The sequence below is a fragment of the Equus przewalskii genome, chromosome 26 (assembly GCF_037783145.1).
Source record: "Equus przewalskii isolate Varuska chromosome 26, EquPr2, whole genome shotgun sequence".
Lineage (NCBI taxonomy): Eukaryota > Metazoa > Chordata > Mammalia > Perissodactyla > Equidae > Equus > Equus przewalskii.
Genome location: NC_091856.1, coordinates 36,390,096 through 36,407,664, shown reverse-complemented (window position 1 = coordinate 36,407,664; position 17,569 = coordinate 36,390,096). Strand labels below are relative to the sequence as shown.

At 63.6% G+C, this 17,569-nt stretch overlaps 1 protein-coding gene across 10 annotated transcripts in view; it reads right to left on the bottom strand.

Moving 5' to 3' along the window:
* Positions 1–3,886: 3,886 nt before the first annotated feature.
* RXRA (retinoid X receptor alpha) overlaps positions 3,887–17,569 on the bottom strand; it is a 102,431-nt gene continuing 88,748 nt past the window's right edge. For all 10 annotated transcript variants that reach the window (XM_070596347.1, XM_070596354.1, XM_070596352.1 and 7 more), the window contains 5 exons: positions 16,270–16,399; positions 14,026–14,158; positions 11,764–11,855; positions 9,495–9,600; positions 3,887–7,744 (listed from right to left, as the gene is read on the bottom strand). In XM_070596347.1, coding sequence (XP_070452448.1) covers positions 7,597–7,744; positions 9,495–9,600; positions 11,764–11,855; positions 14,026–14,158; positions 16,270–16,399 — 609 coding nt within the window. In that variant the 3' untranslated portion in view covers positions 3,887–7,596. The remainder of the gene's footprint in view (positions 7,745–9,494; positions 9,601–11,763; positions 11,856–14,025; positions 14,159–16,269; positions 16,400–17,569) is intronic.

Below are 17,569 nucleotides of genomic sequence, written 5' to 3'. Positions count from 1 at the left end.
CGGATTCAGATCCAGGAGCCCTCCTCCCCGGCCTCCCTGCCTAGTCAGGTGGAGAGCCCCTCAGGCTGGGGCCTGGGCCTGACAAGTGTTGTCCAGTGAATGAATGAATGGGCGAATGAATGAACTAAGTCCCCTCTCCAGGATTGCCCAACGCCCCCAGCTTGGCCCTCACGCGTGGCTCTGACCCAACCTTGGATTATCACCTTCAAGGGCACGATGGTGCCCAACCTGGGTCCCCCTCCCCAGCGCCCCCTCCTGGGCCCCAGGCCCTGGCCTTCTCCGGAGATGGACCCCCGGCCGCATCCCCAAGGGCTCCAGCCCCTCCTCGCCCAGCTCCGTGCCCCTGAGTGCGCTGGAGCCTCTTCATGCCAGGATAAAACAGGAAGCAGCAACTTCAGAGCTTTTTCTGGATGACAAGGTCTTGTACACTTTCGTCACAACGGCCCTGGGACGTGGGGACTTCTGTTCTCATTGTGGAGGTGGGGAAACTGAGGCCCAGCTCCACCTCCCACGCCAGGCTGAGCACACAGTAGGGCTGCACAGCCCACCCCCGGCTGTCGTTACAAAGCAGGGGCGGGCTCCACCCCAGATCTTCTGATTCAGTCGGCATGGGGGGCTGCCCGGGGGGCAGGCTCCGTGCAGCTCCTGCTGACTGTACGTGCAGGGGACGGGACCCAGTGCGGAAGGGGCTGCAGGAACCACCTGCAGACAGGAAGGGACTCCGGGCTTTGCCCCGGTGCCTCCAGCAGGGGGCAGTGCCGCCTCACACTCAGGCCCCGGGGCTGGACCTTCCGTCCAGAAGGACCGGCTGCACCTTTGACAGCCTGGGGTTTCTGGGTCCATCATCACCAGGGGGCTGCGGGCTGGGCTGGTCCTGCCTCTGGACACCTCCTGAGGGTCTGCATATGCCGGGGCTGCAGCCCCCTCGCCTCCTCCGGGTTCTCTCTAGGCATCTGTGCAGAAGGGACCTGCAGCTGGATGGGGGGTGGAAATGCTAAAGTGGCCAGCCCACTCTGACACTCTGAGTCCTCGAGGTCACCACCGGCCGGGACGGCCCCTCGGGAGCAGAGGGATGAGAAAGTCCACAGGCCACAGGCTGGCTGCGCCCTCAAGGTCCACACTTGCCCAGCAGGAGTGGGCCAGGACCCATGCCACCATGGCAGGGCAGCAGGGCAGAGGCTTCTCCCGTGTCCTGGTTAGGGTCGGTCCTCACACACACTACCAGGGAGTCCCGGGTTTGGGGACAGATGGAACCGTTTCGGCGTTAGGGGCCTGGGGATGCAGGAACTGAATCTTTACAAGCCCCCTCTTCCCTGAGCCCTCCCTGCTCCGGCCCATTCCTGCCTGAGGTCCCCAAGATCCCCCTGACCACCTCCACTGGGTTCCAGTCACTCCGGGTACTGCTGCCCTTGGGCCCAGTGATGGCACCGGCTCCCGCGTCCCCCGTGTCCTCTGCCAGGGCCAGGGCCCCCTCCAGAATGCCCCCGTTTCCCATGCACGTTCATTCTCCCATCACATTGCCTGCTTGGGCCAGCCCTTTCCTGTCGCTGGGCCCCAGCACCCAGCAGAGGGCCTGGTATAGGGTGCGTGCTCAGCACTGTCCCATCCAAAAGCCCGCGGCCCCCACCCTCACCTCTCCAGTTACAAACCCTGAGGCCTACTGGCTCGGTCTGACACCACCTGATCCCGCTGGTGATAAGCTTACCAAGCCCAGTATCTCTGGTCCAGGGGGACTGCCCTGGGCAGATGTTGTCATGGCAACCAGAGGCAGCAGAGAGGCCCGAGGCCAGGCCGCCATGCAATGCCCGTGGGCAGCCTGGGGTCTCCGCTTGACTGCTGGAAGCTCGGAGGCACTAGGGGGCGCTCCTGTCCCGGGGGAGGGGTCACCAGAGGTCCTGCTCACCCTAGGAGTCAGCTGTTGGACTCACCCACCTCGGCCCCCTCTCGCCCACCGGCTCCTTTGCTCCCCAACCCCAGGGTCAGCGCTGCCCCAGGTGCGCCCCTCCGGCTGTGCTCCCCGGAGCCTGCGTCCTGCAGAACGTCTGGAGGATCCTGGCTGGGGGAGGAGTGGCCCCTGCGGAGGCCAGGCCACCCCGAGCCGTCAGAGACAGAAGGGGCCTAGCAGCTCAGTGCTCACCCGGGGCCTCCTCCGCATGGCTCCTTGGGGAGACGTGGGTCTGCCCTTGCAGCACCGCTCCCTGGGAACCCAGGATCTTCCTCTCCGAGGTCCCCCAGAGACCCCGGCGCCCCTTCCTCCCCCTGCAGTTACTGAGCCTGCTCTCCGCAGGGCACGGTCATGAGTTCCCACTGAAGGCCCCGCCTCCGAGCCCTTGCAGCCTGCCTGAGACCTCCCTGAAGGTCCTCATTCACTCCTCAGAGGCCCTGCCCAGAGCTGGGGCTGGGCCCGCGGGGAGGGGGCGCCAGGGAGCCAGAGGCCCCACGCCAGGCACACACAGTGGGCTTGGGAATGTGGAAGGTAGGATGAGGCCCCTCCTTGGCAGGCAACCCTCCCAATTCTCCAGGCCCCCCAGGGCTGACCCCTTCTCCAGACCAAGGAAGGGGCCTGCGGCTGGTATGCAAGAGCTCTGATGACAGGAAACCAGAGTGCCAGTCCCAGGAAGACCCAGAGGCCACGGGGAGGCTACGCTGCAGGTGGAGCTGGCGAGCGCCTCGGACAGCACCCCCCACTCCCACCTTCAAGGAAGTGGGGTCGCAGTACTGGTGGGCAAGGTCATGCCCCGGCCTGGGGAGGGCAGGCGGCCGACGGGGCCCTCAGAGCCTGCAGTAGGCTGGGCTCCGGTCGTCCCTGTGCTTCGAGTCCCGCTGGCATCTGCCGCTCAGCCATGCTTGGGGCCCATGGAGCAGCCCAGAGCTTCCGGGGGCAGCCACCCCTCCACACCCCCAGGAAGGGAGTGTGGCATGGTGACCCAACACGGCCGCAGGCAGCCTCCAGCTTCCCCAACAGAGGCCCATGGGCCCCCACTGTTCCCTGAGTGGCCCATCACCCTGGGGCTGACATACCCAGGACAACGAGCGTGTGCATGAGGGTGTGTGTGCGTGTGTATTTGAGTGTGAGAGCGTGTGGAATTGTGTGTGTGCTGTGTGAGATGGGCCGTGTGTGTAAATGCGTGTGTGTGTGTGTGAGCACACCCGGGGGGGACATCAGGGGAGCCCCACCTTTCGGTCACCGACTTCCCTGTTGTAAGGTTTCACCCCCTCCCAGCTGGGAGCGACCTTCGCCCTCAGCACCAACTGTCTGGTGACACAGGGCAGCCCCAGCCCTCAAGGCCCCCCTCCCAGGTCGAGGGTCTGGGGCTCTCCAGGAGGGCACCCGCTAGACAGAGGTGCACGAGGGCTCAGGCACCATCGCCAAGCTGCACCCAGGCCCTGCCCCAGACGGGCTGGAGCAGATGGGCGTCATTACCTGGTTGTTAATGGGGCAGTTAGATGACATCACTTGTTATGTGGCCCTGTGTGGGAACCTCCTGCCCATTCGGGCCAGTGTGGACGCGGGTCAGACAGCCCGGGGCAGGGCAGGTGGCCACAGGCGGGTTCTGCAAGTGCCCGCACGCCCAGTGCCCGTGGATGCTGAGGGCAGCCCCTGGACCAGCCCAGGCCCGAGGGGGCTCCCAGGAGAGCCGTGGAACGAGCAGACCGAGAAAGTCAAACAGCCGAGGGGAGCCCAGGAGCCCAAGCTGGGGTCTCGCTGCCATGGACCGGCCACCACTGCAGGTCGGGTGACAGCTGAGGCACCATCAGGACGCAGCCCAGGTCAGGCCAGGCCAGCAGGCCATCCCACTATGGGGTGGCTGAAGGCCCCCTTGCGTGGCCGCCCCCCACACCCGAACAGGAAGCCCCCGGAACAAACGAGAACTGAAGGGTGATGTATTTTTAAACGCTCATGTTTTGCTTGTTTCTCCTCTCACGGCTTTCTCCTCCCCACACTCCTCAGCCCACTGTCCGTCCATGCCGGCCCGGGCCGCGCTGTCTCAGAGAACCGCCACGTGCGGAAGGCGTTTCACAGTCAGACGGGACGCGGGAAGGCCGGCTGACGCCGGGGGCAAAGCAGAGCGAGGCTGTAACGAGGACCCGACAGGGGAAGAAGACCCTAGGAGGCTCAGGCCCACCCGGCCCACAGGGAAGGGTCTCCCGGCAGCGGCCGCCCAGCCCGCGCCCGGCCCTCCCTCCCCTGGCCGCCTCCGCCCGCCCGTCACTTCGAGCTTTCACCCGGACTCTGGAAGCAGAAACAAAACAAGCCCCCCCGCCGTATCACCCAAGTATACACGAGGGATAAAATTACGTCTGTACAAAAATAGATTTTTTTTTTACCTTTCCCGATGCTTTAGACATTTTCTTATCTTTACTCTCTGTATGTCTTTGTCATCCTCTCTAATGTGAGCTACGCGGCCAGCTAAGGCATTGCTAAGGACTAGGAACTGCAAAAGCTGTCTGCTCCAAAGCATCTTAAAATAGATGCATCCCCTGGCCTGGAGATATTCATTCGAACCCGGATTTCACCAAAGGTGGGGTCCTTATATACTTGCTTACATGAAGCAAATTTACAGGAAAATGGGGGGAAAAGTCTTGGTTAAAAACAAACACAGAACGTTGGTAACTGCTACGCGAGTGCTGCCGACGGCGTGCGGCTCCACGCAGCTCCTCTCTGTGCAGCACAGACGTGTTACACCACACCTGCGTGGGCAGGGACCAGGCCACGCGCCTAATTCCATGATGGGGACAACATCAGCGGGTTACCCACCGGCTGCACGGCTGGCTGGCCCTCCTGGGCCCCCACGGAGGAGGGGCTCCGGCGTGGTCTCCAGCACCTGCCGCCTGCCTGCCAGCCTAAATCCTTTGGGAACGTCGGGACTTGGAAAACCGAGGGTGTGGGGCCGTCTTCCCCCAGAGACCGCATGCTTCTAGGTGACGAGGCCAGCTGGCTGAACGTCCTGGGCAGGCCAGCTTCCAAGGAGATACCTGTCAGGGGGCAAGCCAGAGCATGGCTTTGCCGACCCCTTCTGCAGGGGGTGTGGTCATCTTCACTCCTGGGCCTGGAAGCCCCGTCTGGATGTCAAAGCAGGAGGTGACGCCGAGGAACATGTCAGACGCACTGGCAGCCCAGGGCCCAGGAAGCGTCCAGCCAGGCCAAGGCAGGGAAGGGTGGCTAACGAGCTGATGTTAGTGCTATCTTTAGAAAATTAAAGATTGTCCCACCAAAATAATGATAATAATAATAATAATTACAAAAAATCACCTTAATCGAACCAGATTGGAACTACTACTGAAGGCCTGGTTACTCACCCTCTCCACTGAGCAAGGGGCCCTCCCCAACGTGTAACCCCCTCAAACAAACAGCACTGGACACACGACAATGATGACAGCGGACTGACAAGGAGAGAGGACAGCCCCGAAGGCCCAAGAGGCCGGGGGCAGGCAGCTGCGGGAGGCTGCGTGGGCCTGTGGGCGGTGGGGAGGGGGGCGTGGGGAGGGGGTCTGGCTTCGGGAGGCTGTGGCCTGGGGCCTCAGTGCTTTCTGGACAGCCAGCCAGGGCCGGTGACAGCCAAGTTCCCAAGAAGCAGCTGACCCCAGGAGAGGGCCCCCATGTTCCCAAGGGCTGGGGCAGCGGAAGGGACTGGGCGTGGACGATGGGGCGCGCCAGGCTGCAAAAGGCACCAGGGGTGTTGCGTGGGGGCAGTCTAAGGTTCCCACAAATCGGGGGACCCCAAGAAGAAGACCCCGGGTGCCAGCGTCACTCTGCCTGTGACGACCACGCCCCACAGGCCACCACGGCTTCCAGGTAGAGTCTGGGAGCAGGGGGAGCTGGGCAGGCCCTGAAGGGGGTCGGGGGAGTGCCCACGTGGCAGGGATGCCCTCCACGGCTGCCGCGTTGGGGCGGGGTGGAAGGAGGCATCGGTGGAGTGGTCCACAGCCTCTGCCCAGGTATCCGTGCTCACTCAGGCCAGGGACTCTGGGAGAAGAATGGCCACTTTCTTCCCCACGGAGGCCTGGAGGCGGCTCTCCAGGCCCAGCCCAGGCGACCCTGTGCCATCTAGGGAAGCCAACTTTGGGGAAGGCAGCTCCTGAGCTGCAGGGGGACAGCAGGAGGGAGACGGCATTCCCGAGCATCCCTCAGGGGCTGACGAGACAGGACCCCTCCCGCACAGCCCACTCCTACCGTCCCCGTCCAGGCCCTACTACTGACAAACACGGGGTTCGTGGGGTGCGAGGCAGGAACAGGGAAAGGACTCAGACCAGAAGGAGGGCGCTGCAGTGTGAGAGGGGCCGGCTCCACCTGAGGGACCCCAGCCCAGCGCGTGAGTGCGCACCCAGGTTGGTGGCAACGCAGCACAGGCGGGGGCTGGGCTGCACGGGGAGCCTCGCACCAGGGCAGATGTCAGATGGAGCCCCCACGTAAGGCTGCGTGCAAGACAGCGGGCTGGCTGTTCCCAAGGGGCATCTAGCGCCAGCCTGAGGACGCCGGCACTCGAAGTTCCCCAATTCCACGCCTTCTAGACAGAACACAGCCAGAGAAGAGGCCCCTCTACCAGCAGACTGCAGGACGCAGGCCCCCGCCGCCCCTCCCTGCCTGGCTGACGGCCCGCAAGGCCCTCTGGTTTCAATGCCTCCCGTGGGCCTCCTGCCTCCCCCCGAAAATGCACAGCTGCTCGAAGACCCTCTAGGGAGCCGTCCTCCTCCCCTGTCATCCCTGGGACCTCCCGGGTGGCGACCTCTGCCCATGAGAGCTCAGCAGGGCCCGTGTCTGGGCTAGCCCTCTAGGAACCAGGGGCTAGCCTTGGCCCTCCTTATAGACTAAGAGAAAATGTGGGTTTGAGGAGAGGGTGGCACTGCTGTGTGGTTGCCCTGGGTTGGACAGGACTGCACAGGGGAAGAAGCTGAAACCAGGAAGATGCACAGAGAAAACCAAGGCGGGAGGGGTGGATGGGTGACCCCAAACCCTGCACAGAAGTCGGCTCCCATTCTGATTGGCTTGGGGACGAAATCACAAGTCATCTTTGGAAAAAGGTGCTCACCCTCCACTCTGAAGGCAGGGAAGCCTGCTTGCCCCAGAGGCCGTCTTGTCTTCCCGGAGGGCACATGGGGTCTTCGGCAATGAAACATCAGTGCCCCCCCGAGTCTGTCCCCTCCTCCTGATCCTGGGTGGGGCCAAGCTGGCCGGGCACCAGCACTGACAGGAGCCAAGAGGGGGCACTCCAAACCGAGGAGGACCACCCGGGAGATTCCAAAAGCCAGCGACACATGACCAAAACAACGCCGCCCTCCCCAGCAGCGGCTCCAGGTGTGGGGGTCTCCGGGAGCCGCCCCAGCTCCCCTGGGGAAAGCCTGATGGGCCAGCTTGGGCTCAGACCAGTTCCGGCCACTCTGGCCACCGCCCGGGAAGCCACTGCCCAGGTCCAAATGTGAGCAGTATTAAAAATAACGCAGGTGGCAACATATCTCTTAGGCTTAGCAGTGACAGGCTGCGCCCCAAAATCCAAACAGGCAGAGAAGGGGCGGGGACGGGGCTCGGCTGAGAAGAGCAGCTGGCGGCCAGGCAGGGTGGCCGGACTGGTGGGCACGAAGGACGGGCGAGCAGGCCTAAGTCATTTGGTGCGGGGCTTCCAGCATCTCCATGAGGAAGGTGTCGATGGGCGTGTCCCCAATGAGCTTGAAGAAGAAGAGATGTTCCAGGCACTTGAGGCCGATGGAGCGCAGGGCAGGCAGGCGCAGCAGCAGCTTGGCGAACCTGCAGGAGCGCCAGGCGTGAGGGCGGGGCAGACCCCCCCCCCACCGCCCGCCCTGGCGCCTGGCTGCCTCCCGGGGACCGGACGAGTCTCCCAGTCTGATTCCCCTGCAGCTGCAGCAGCACGAGATCTGCCGGAGCCGAGCCTCAGAGCAGGAAGCAGGGGCCTCTCGGGCAGTGGAAATAGAGCACGCCCCAGCCAGGAGGCAGGAGAGTGCAGGGCGGGCAGGAAAACCCCGAAAGAAGACCCATGGAGTGGAGATCTGGGATGAAGGGCCAGTGGCGAGACAGCCGCCAGGCTGGGGCAGGCTGAACAGGGCTTGGTGGGGAAATTAAAATACGTGGGCTTTCTCTAAGGGCAAGAGGGAGCTATAGCAGGATTCTAAGCATGATAGAATAGATTCTAAGCTGTGAGAATGGATCTGAGCATCAGCAATGCCTCTGGCTGCAGTGGGGAGACCAGAGGTGGGGCTGCTCCTGAGCTGGGGGGCAGGTCTGTGCTCAGCAAGCCCTTCGCAGAAAGCATCCACATCCGCACCCCACCGGCACCCCCCTTCCCCAGGACCAGCGTTGTTGGAGCTGGCCTGCGGGCACGGGACGCCCAGAGAGGGCGGATGGGAGGGGGCATCACTCAGGCCCTGCCCACCCCCAGGGATTTCCCAGGAAGAACCTGGGGGGCAGGTGGGGGGCTCTTGGAGGAGGAATGTCAGGCTCAGCCACTCTGCCGCCAAGGACTGTGCCACGTGGGGACTGGGCCAAATGTTCCCCCAGGGGCGTCCACCTCTGCCCCTGCCCCTGCGGCTGCCCGGGTGTCTCCACACCGACCCTCAGAGGGCTGTGGGGCCTCGCGAGTTATTAGCACCGTCTGCACCGCAGGGGGAGCGCCCCGTGGTCGGCCGCTGCACACCCGTTCCCAGGGCAGCAGCGCAGCCTGCGGGCTGGAGCGCCGCCAGAGAACGAGCTGTTTTCTGCTGAGCTGGCGGAGATGGGCTGCGGCGTGGAGCCAGGAAAAACACGCGGCCTCCCGCCCCCTCCGTCCTCCCCTCCGTCCTCCTCCCCGTCCTCCGGGATGTTTCACTTTAAACCAAACCAGATGAGGGCTGAGCAGGAGCGGACGGTTAACCCTGTGTGTGCCAGGGGTGGGCAGGGGAGAGGGAGGCCTGCTGGCGTCGGGGGCCCCTACACCCCGAAACCCAGAGATGCCCTTTTGAAGGACAGGCAGAATCAGAACAACAGACTTGGAACATCGTGAGGCCGTTAGCCCCTTCTGTACACCTACCGTGCGCCCAGTACTGTGGACCTGGAGATGAGCCGGCCCCAGCCCTTCGAGGGCCCACAGTCAGGCGGGCAAGAGAGGCAAGCTCTGAGCCCAACCACGGCCATCTACTCTGAACACATTTATAAAGCACCTACTATGTGCTGGCATCAGTCCCTCCTGAGGTGAGCACGCCAACCCTGCCCCCAGCGGTTCCCTTTAGTGGGCAGGAAGGCACTGCCGTCATGCACGTCCTCCACAAAGACAAGCACCTACTGGGCGCCAGCACCGGCCCGTCTCTTGGGTGGGGCTAAAGAGAGTGTCCGAGTGTGCGCGCCAGGGCCTGGAGGGCATCCCGTCCCTGCTCAGGACGAGCCCTCCGCAGAGGAGGGCGTCGCCTTCTAATTCACACTGGAGCGCCGGAGGGGCCAGTGCCCGTCTCCCGGGGCAGGAGGTCAGGATCCAGCCCCTTGAGGGCGGTGGCCGCAGCGGACTCACCTTCCCGGCTGCTCGGGGTACTTGTGTTTGCAGTAGGCCTCCAGGGACGCGTAGACCTTCTCCCGCAGGGCCTCCACCTCGGCCGGGTTCGAGAGCCCCTTGGAGTCTGCGAAGGGGAGGGGCCGCAGTCAGAACCCTCGCCTGGGAAGCTGGCCCGGACGTGGGCCTTAGGCTGGCTCCCTGCAGCCCCGCCTGGATGAGGCCGCAGTGTGCTGCTGGGCAGTGGGCTCTGTCCCCTTGAGGCCACCATGACTCGAGTCCCAGCTCGGCCACTCACTGGCCACAGGATCTCGGGTAGTCCCGGACCTGCTGACACCCATGCTCCCCAGCTATAAAGTGCGGCAGGCCTGCCCTCGCCCTGTCCTGATCACCACGGCCCCCAGAGGGCTGGCTGACGCCTGCAGCCTTTGCTGCACGGGAGTCTGAGCCCCTTTGAGAAGACGACACTCTGGACCCTCTCCCCAGAAACAGCCAGGCCCACACCGAGGGGGTGGCCCAAAGGCCATCCTGAGTCTGGGGAGCCTGGGGCAGGAGCCCAGTCTGGGGGGAGCTCTGCCTGTGGACAGAGAAGCCTAGGACCGGGGTGGCCAAACCTCCAGGGCCCAGGGGTGGGGGCTAAGGAGGGAGGGTCATTCTTGGGGTCATCTTGGTGAGCGTCCCGGGGCTTTCTGGGCCAGCAGGGGCCACCGTGCTGGGCACAGCTTTGCCAAGCCTCCTCTGCTTCCTGGTCTCCCGGGATTTCCCAAGACCCCCTGAGCCAGCATCGGACGAAGCCGTCTCTCCCTCTCTCCCCACAGCAGCCACTGCGTGGTGTCCCACTTTGGGTTCACAGTCCTGGGTCGGGCTCCAGCTAAGTGTGGCCCACCTCAGTGGCACGGAAGACACAGGCTGGAGCCCACGCTGGCCCCCTTGCGGCTGGTCCAGAGCAAGTGCAGGCCACAGCGGCTCAGCTGCAGGACAGACCTGCTGTCAGGTCACCTGTGAGCCCTAGACCAGGGGTCCAGGGGTCCCCGCCCTGGCAGTCCCACATCCCACAACGGCATCATGGCCCCATGCTTTGGGAACAGCTCGGCTCCTCTGTAGCTCGGCTCCCCAGCCCTGGGGCTGCCTGGCTCCGGCTCTCCCCTCTGTCCCCGTGGCCCCACGCCCAGGCCTCGGCTCCGCAGCCAGGACCGGCAGCCAAGCCATGCACGACCTGAACGGGGATTCCACCAGGCTCAGCCTCCGGTGCTGGCGGGATCCCGGGCTCTCCCCACGAGAGGACGCCCATCCCCACCCCAGCCCGCTCCTCAGAGCTAGAGCTTCCACAAGGCAAGGTGGTCGGGGCCGGCTGCCATCCCCACCCCTCCCTAGCAGCCCCCAGCAGCCCTGAACCTGCCCCTCCACGCCCCCATCACCCCCACAGACAGCAAGGTGAGTTTTCAAACACAGAAACCACCCCCCCTCCGCCCCGCTCCCTGCCCACTAGAACTCTCAGGGCTGCCCGCGCCCCAGGGTCAGGCCCAGCCCTCAACCCTCCCACTTCACTGGTGGTCTTCTCAATGCACCTCCTCCGGGACACATCCTGCACGTCCAGTCTACACCATGTTCCCCCTTCACGTGGCAGCGCCTGCTAAGCTCCAGAGGGCAGACCTGGCCAGCTGTGCCCGGGGGCCCCCCTGCTGGGCGCAGGGCCCAGCACACAGCACTGCGTTAGCATTTGTCACCTCAGAGGCTCTGAGAGAAGGGAAAGCAGAGCCCCGAGACATGTGGGGCTGTGGTGGGGGCCTGCCTGCACCCCGGCCTCAGCCCATCCAGCGTGGAGCTCCGAGAAGGTCCCTTCCCACACAGCAACTGAGGTGGAGGTCGGCTGCACACATGCGGGTCCAGGGCAGGTCCGACCCATTGCTCACACTGGCCTGGACTTCCGGCCTCCAGAACTTTGTCACTGGAAACTTGAGAAGGGTGTCTCCCTTCTGGAGCCCAGGATTTGGGTGCAAAGCGGTGCCACACCTCAGACAGTAGACCCAGAAGCTACGCCAGAGGCCTCAACAAACCACTGAGGGCGAGCGCAGCTCACTGAGCCCCACTGCATCCAGAGGCCGCCTCGTGTGCCCTCCCAGGGGCCACGAGGAAAAGGCCGCGTGGCTACCCTGCCCTTGTAAAGAGGAGACACCAGGGCCGGAGGAGGGAGGCAGTGAGCGGTGGGGCTGGGAGGAGAACCCGGGGCCTTTGTCCGCACGGGAGGGCTGACGCCCAGTCTAGACACGGCGCGGCAGGCAGGCCGTACCCGGGTTGAAGAGGACGATGGCACGCAGGCAGCCCAGCTCCGTCTTGTCCATCTGCATGTCGCGCATCTTGGACACAAGCTCCGTCAGCACCCTGCGGAGGAGGCAGGCAGACACCAGCGTCCCAGTCAGACCGTGCCCCTCGCCAGGGCTCCCCAGAAATACCCAAAGGACACAGGGAGCCCAGTGTGGCCCTGGAGGCAGCTGAGAAGGACAAGGCCAAACCAGGGCGCTGCGCAGGCAGGGCCTGAAGGCTCCACGCCAGCCTGCCTGGTCCCGCCCTGGATGGGCTCCTCCCCTCTGCTCTCCCTCGAGAGGGTCTGCCTGTGGGATTTTATTCTGGGAACCTGGAGACTAAGGAGGAACCCGATGATAGCTGAGTCAGGGTGAGCCAGGGGCCCGGATCTCGGGGGCAGAGTCCACAGCCACATGTCCCGTCCTGTTCAGCTGCAGACGGGGCATCGCAGTCTGTGGCAAAGCCTGGGGCCCTGCATTCATGACCGCAGCCTTCAGTCCTCGGCAAAGCCATGTCCCCAGGATGCGGCCCTCCTAAGTCCTGCACAGCTGCCACATAGGGGCTGCGTTCCACTTTTTAGCACCAACTACTGATTTCCACCCAGGACAGCAACCTTCGCAGCCTCGTCAGATAGCGGGGTGCCCTCCCCAGTCCACCCTCAGCTGCCCCAGCCATAGCAGCATCCTGGACCCCTGGCCTATCTACAGCCCCACACAGCCTGAGCTCCCCAAGCTCATCAGCCATCTGCCGTCCCCCAAAACTTGACAGTCATGTCCAGGAAGTGGCAGGTGGTGGTGAGGGCGGGCTGCAGGGGAGCAAAGGCAGGTGGCCCAGGCAGGCCTGGACAGTCACCCTGAAGAGCCCAGGCTTCTCCCTGTGGGCCAGGGGAGCCCCTGAGGTCTGCAGGCTGGGGAGGGATGTGCTTGCAGCCCAAGAAAACACCCAAGGGAGTGTGGAAGACGGGGTGGGAGAGAGGAGGCGCCCGGACGTCTGCGGCCGCAGGGCCCAGAGTTGGCCCACAGGCAGGGCAGAGCTGCAGAGAGGTGGGCATGGAGCCTCCCACTCCGTTCACGGGAAGGGCAAGGAAAAGCCGGGCCGCTCCGACGCTGCTCTGGGAGCCCAGAGATTGTCACCTGATGCCTCCATCACCGTCACCCCTAGCAGCTGGGACCACAGACCGTCAGCTGGGTGTGTGGCTGGGGCTGCAACTCTACACCCAAGCAGGTCCCAGAGGGGTGTGTTCCCTCAAGGAGGCTTCTGTGGGCAAACACACTGCACCCTCAGCCCCTTTGGTGGCGACCCCATACATTAGCTTGGTAAAGGCTCTGAGAAGTCCTGCAGCAAAGACACATCCATAACTATTTAAACCAGCATTCGCCCACAGGATGTGGTCACACCTCCTTTTGCACCTGGCACATTCCAGGGAGCCCAAAGGCCACTGCTCCGTTCCATCAGGACCACCCACAGGGCAGCACGGTTCCTGCATTTACTCCCCCCGGGGGTCACCACTGGGGGCTTCTGCTCACCTCCAACTTCCGGGCCCATATTTGGGGGCTCGCCTTGGGCCCCTCCCACTGCCTCCTCCCCTTGAGCTACTCCTCCCCACCCACGGCTCCTGTGTGCGGACCCCTACCCGAGGGGCCCTGTGACGTCCCTCCCAGCCCCTCCCACTCCAGCTGGCTGAAGCTGACGCCCACACCTGGCGTGGGCCCTCTGAGCACGGAGACCAGGCCTCCAGGGACTGGGATGGGCAGCTCCTGCCCACCTCGCCTGGGGAAGCGCAAATGGGCCTGTTTCTGGAGAGCAGTGTCAATGGAGACAGACAGGCCTCGGGGCCCCGGCGTGGGCCTACCCACCACCGTGCTGCCCCACAGAGGTGCAGGGAGTGTGCATCTGCGCTCCATGGAGGGGGAGCAGACACAGCCGAGTGAGCAGGCACAGGTCAGTGCACAGGGCGCACATGGGCTGCGACGTGTCACAGCACAGCTCGAGTCGGACCTGATGACGCTATGAGACGCCGTCTACCGTGGAATCCACTCTGCTTCTTGAGAAAAGGCCGCTTCCCTTCCCAGGCACAGGATTTACAAAGCACCGGAAGGACGCTAACCAAGCGGTCACTGGCCGTCGAGCACCCCAGATGTGGACTTGGGGACGTCACTCTCCTCCTCGCACTTGTCCCTACTTCCCACATTTATAACCTTCACAAACAGAGCAGACAAGCAGGACGTGCCCGTGGGCTGGGCCCCACCTGTCGAAGATGGCGCCCACCCCCGCGCTGTGGGCGCTGTTCCGGTGCACGTGCAGCCCGGTGGCGAGCAGGATCCCGTCCTTCACAGCTATGGACCGGTGGGAGAAGGAGGCGATGAGCAGCTCGTTCCAGCCTGCGGGGAGGGCACATGGTCACTCCGCCATCTCCAGGCCTCACTGCCGGCCCTCTCCCCAACCCCCATCAGGCCCTCCAAAGGCAGCATCGCTGTCACGGACCCATCCCTCTGAGAACCAGGCCAGGGTTCCCAAAGTGTGCTCTATGGAACCCTAACCCCATGAGTGTTCCACAGAAAAGAGGTTCCCAGGCACCTATGTTTAGGAAATGCCTCTTTCTTCTACAGAGCACACTAGCACAGTAAAGGCCCTGAGAAGTCCTGCACAAAGCATCTCCTTTGGCTCTGTTTAACCCAGGTGTCCCAAACTCAGGTGCACAAGGAAGTCTCTTTCTGCAATTGCAGGATGCTTGTGCCACAGAGCACGTGGGAGAGCTCCCAGGAGTCCCTCTGGGGTGTACACAGAGCAGCTCATGCCACAGAGCACACGGGAGAGCTCCCAGGAGTTCCTCTGGGATGAACGCAGAGCAGCTCATGCCACGGAGCACGTGGGAGAGCTCCCAGGATTCCCTCTGGGATGAACACAGAGCAGCTCGTGCCACGGAGCACGTGGGAGAGCTCCCAGGATTCCCTCTGGGGTGGACACAGAGCAGCTCGTGCCACGGAGCATGTGGGAGAGCTCCCAGGAGTCCCTCTGGGGTGGCCAGGAACAGCTGCTGCCAGTCTGCTCCCAATAGCAAACTCAGAGATCAACGTGTGCCACATGGAACGCCACGAAGTAGCACATTATTGAATTGAGACAGGCGTGTTAGAGCCACAGGCTAACTCAACGCTCTCTTTCTATGAGGTCCCAGCCCAGACAAACCAGAGAGAGCATCAAAGGGTTAAGAAAAGGTATAGAAGAAGAGCTTGAAATGAAACAATTTCCGTGCTCAAACGTTTTGATGACCCTGTAGATCGGACAACGTGTAGCCGCCTCCAATAAGAACAATGACAGCAAGGCTCACAGCCACCGTTCCCGAGTGCTTGGAAGGTCCCAGGCTCCGAGGAGGAGAGCATCACACGGATTATCCCACTAAATCTTGACTACACTCCTACAAAGCAAGTAGTAGTCCCATTTTACAGAGTGGGAAACAGAGGCCTGGGGAAGGGAAGGGGCGGACAGTGAGTCAGGACGAGAAGCCAGGCCCGGTCCCTTCCCACATGGCAGGTCCTCTCTCCTGGTGGCTCTGGTGTCAGGTCTAATACCCTGATTAGAGTGAAAGCTCTTCCGGGAAGGGACGGGCTATCCTCCCCTCCCCACCAGGCCAGCATGGAAGGACATCCTGCCGCCAAACACCGGGGCCCAGGAGGCTGAGGACAGAGCTCAAGGGCAGAGCCAGCCCCAAGCGTGCCTACCCTCCCTGCCTGGACCTGTCCCTGCCACTCTGGAACCACTGTCTCTACCTCCCGTCCCCGAGGCCCACCAGCCTCCTCCTGCCTCTGACCCAGCTGCCACCTCTCCCAGGGCCCCGGGAGGCATGGGGCTGGGCCGGCATCTGACACTGCTGTGGCATGCAGCACAGGCCTGGCACATGGCTGGTGTCGGGAGGCGGCTGCTGAGCAGAGATGCGGGCTCGGCCGCCGCACAGGACAGGGCCCAGGACGCACGAATGGATGGGCCGGCGGGGTGGGGGTGCTCCCTGCCAGCACCTTCTGAAGGCCCAGCCCAGCTCAGCTCCCCAGTCCCTACTGTCTCTCCTGTAGGAACTTGCTCCAAGGACCGCAGTCTCACAGCAGAAACCGGCTTCCCCTCGGTGTGTCCGTCACACCCACTTTCCAGATGAGGAAACGGCTCAGGGGCGGCCAGCCACACCAGGACTCGGGACTGACCCCAAACCCCAAAGCCGACGCTCTGGGCCACCATTCCGGCTGCCTCCAGCATGCCCCACCGGGTCACAGGGCGTGAGCTCGAGCAGGCACGTTCTGTGCACCTGCCACGTGCACTGCAGGCCCTGCCAGGACCGGGCTGAGGCCTCGGTGAGGGGGGGAGGCCACAGAACACAGACCCTCAAGGGCGGCCCCCGCTGGACACGGTCAGCCTTCCCTCTCCAGAGGGCCCCCAGACAGCCCTTCACCTGTCGCCCCGTCTCCTTGGCGCCTCCCCCAGGCCCGCCATGCCCACCGCTCACCTGCCCGCAGCAGGATGACCTGGTCGTCCAGGGGCAGCTCGGAGAAGTGCGGGATCCGCTTGGCCCACTCCACCAGGGTGAAGAGCTGCTTGTCCGCTGCCTGGCAGATGTTGGTGACAGGGTCGTTGGGCTAGGTGGAGGGAGGGGCCCGAGGTGAGCACCATTCTGAGGACACAGCCCCAGACCAGGCCCTGCTCACGTGCTTTACCCAGCGCGGGCTGAGTAACGGCCCCAAAGACGTCCACGTCCTTATCCCCAGAACCTGTGAGCATGCCACCTTACACGGCAAAGGGAGTGTCAGACGTGATCGAGTCAAGGATCCTGAGGCAGGAGAGGATCCTGGATGATGCAGGGCCCATGTCATCACAAGGCTCCTTATGAAAAGGAGCAGAAGGCTCAGAGTCAGAGAGAAGACGTGAGGACGGAAGCAGAGGTTGGAGGAGAGAAGACCCTGCTGCCCTTGGACTGGAGGGAGGGGCCGCGAGCCAAGCAACGTGGGCGCCTCCGGCACTGGGGAAGGCCCAGAAGCAGATTCTCGCCAGAGCCTCAGGAGCCAGCCCTGCCCACCTCGACTTCAGTCCAGCCAGACAGACTTGGGACTTCTGACCTCCAGGGCTGTAAGATACTAATACCTGTGCTGTTTTAAGCACTCAGTTTTTCACTGTCAGTTACAGCAGCCACAGGAACATCATTCGACCCGTTCGACCGTTTCGTCCCCACCGCAGCCCTGGAAGGCAGGTGCCGGGTGACCCTGTGTCTCCAATGAGGAGACCGAGACGCAAGGGGGGAGGTGTTGGAGCTGGCGTGGGACTCTGATGGTCACGGCTGCACTGGCCCCTCCCATGTTGCTCTTCCCAGCAGACACGGAGGTGGCATGCAGACAGACAGGGTGGCATCAGAGCCCCTTCCGGAAAGTTCTATCCAGAAGGGAACTCTCCAGTCATTCTCACAGATGAGGAAACCCAGGCAGGCCTCCATGGCAGGGGCAGGACAGGAGCCCCACCCTGGATCCCGGCCGGTGGGGCTTGGAGCTTGGACCATCTGGGTCCCGAGCGAGGGGGATGCCCGTGCACCGGATGCAGAAACCCTCCTTCCAGAAACCACGAAGGTCAGCATCCTTGCAGGAGGAGAGGCCTCCTTTGAAGGGCTTCCCCTGACAGAAACCATCTGCCTGAAGCGACGCGCAGTCTAAACACTTGGGCCCCACGGAAGGGCCTGCTAAGGGCTCATGTGGGAGGCCTGGGGACGAACTGGCGCTGAGGCCACCAGGCTGGACGGGGCTGGGCATGCAGGGGGGGCC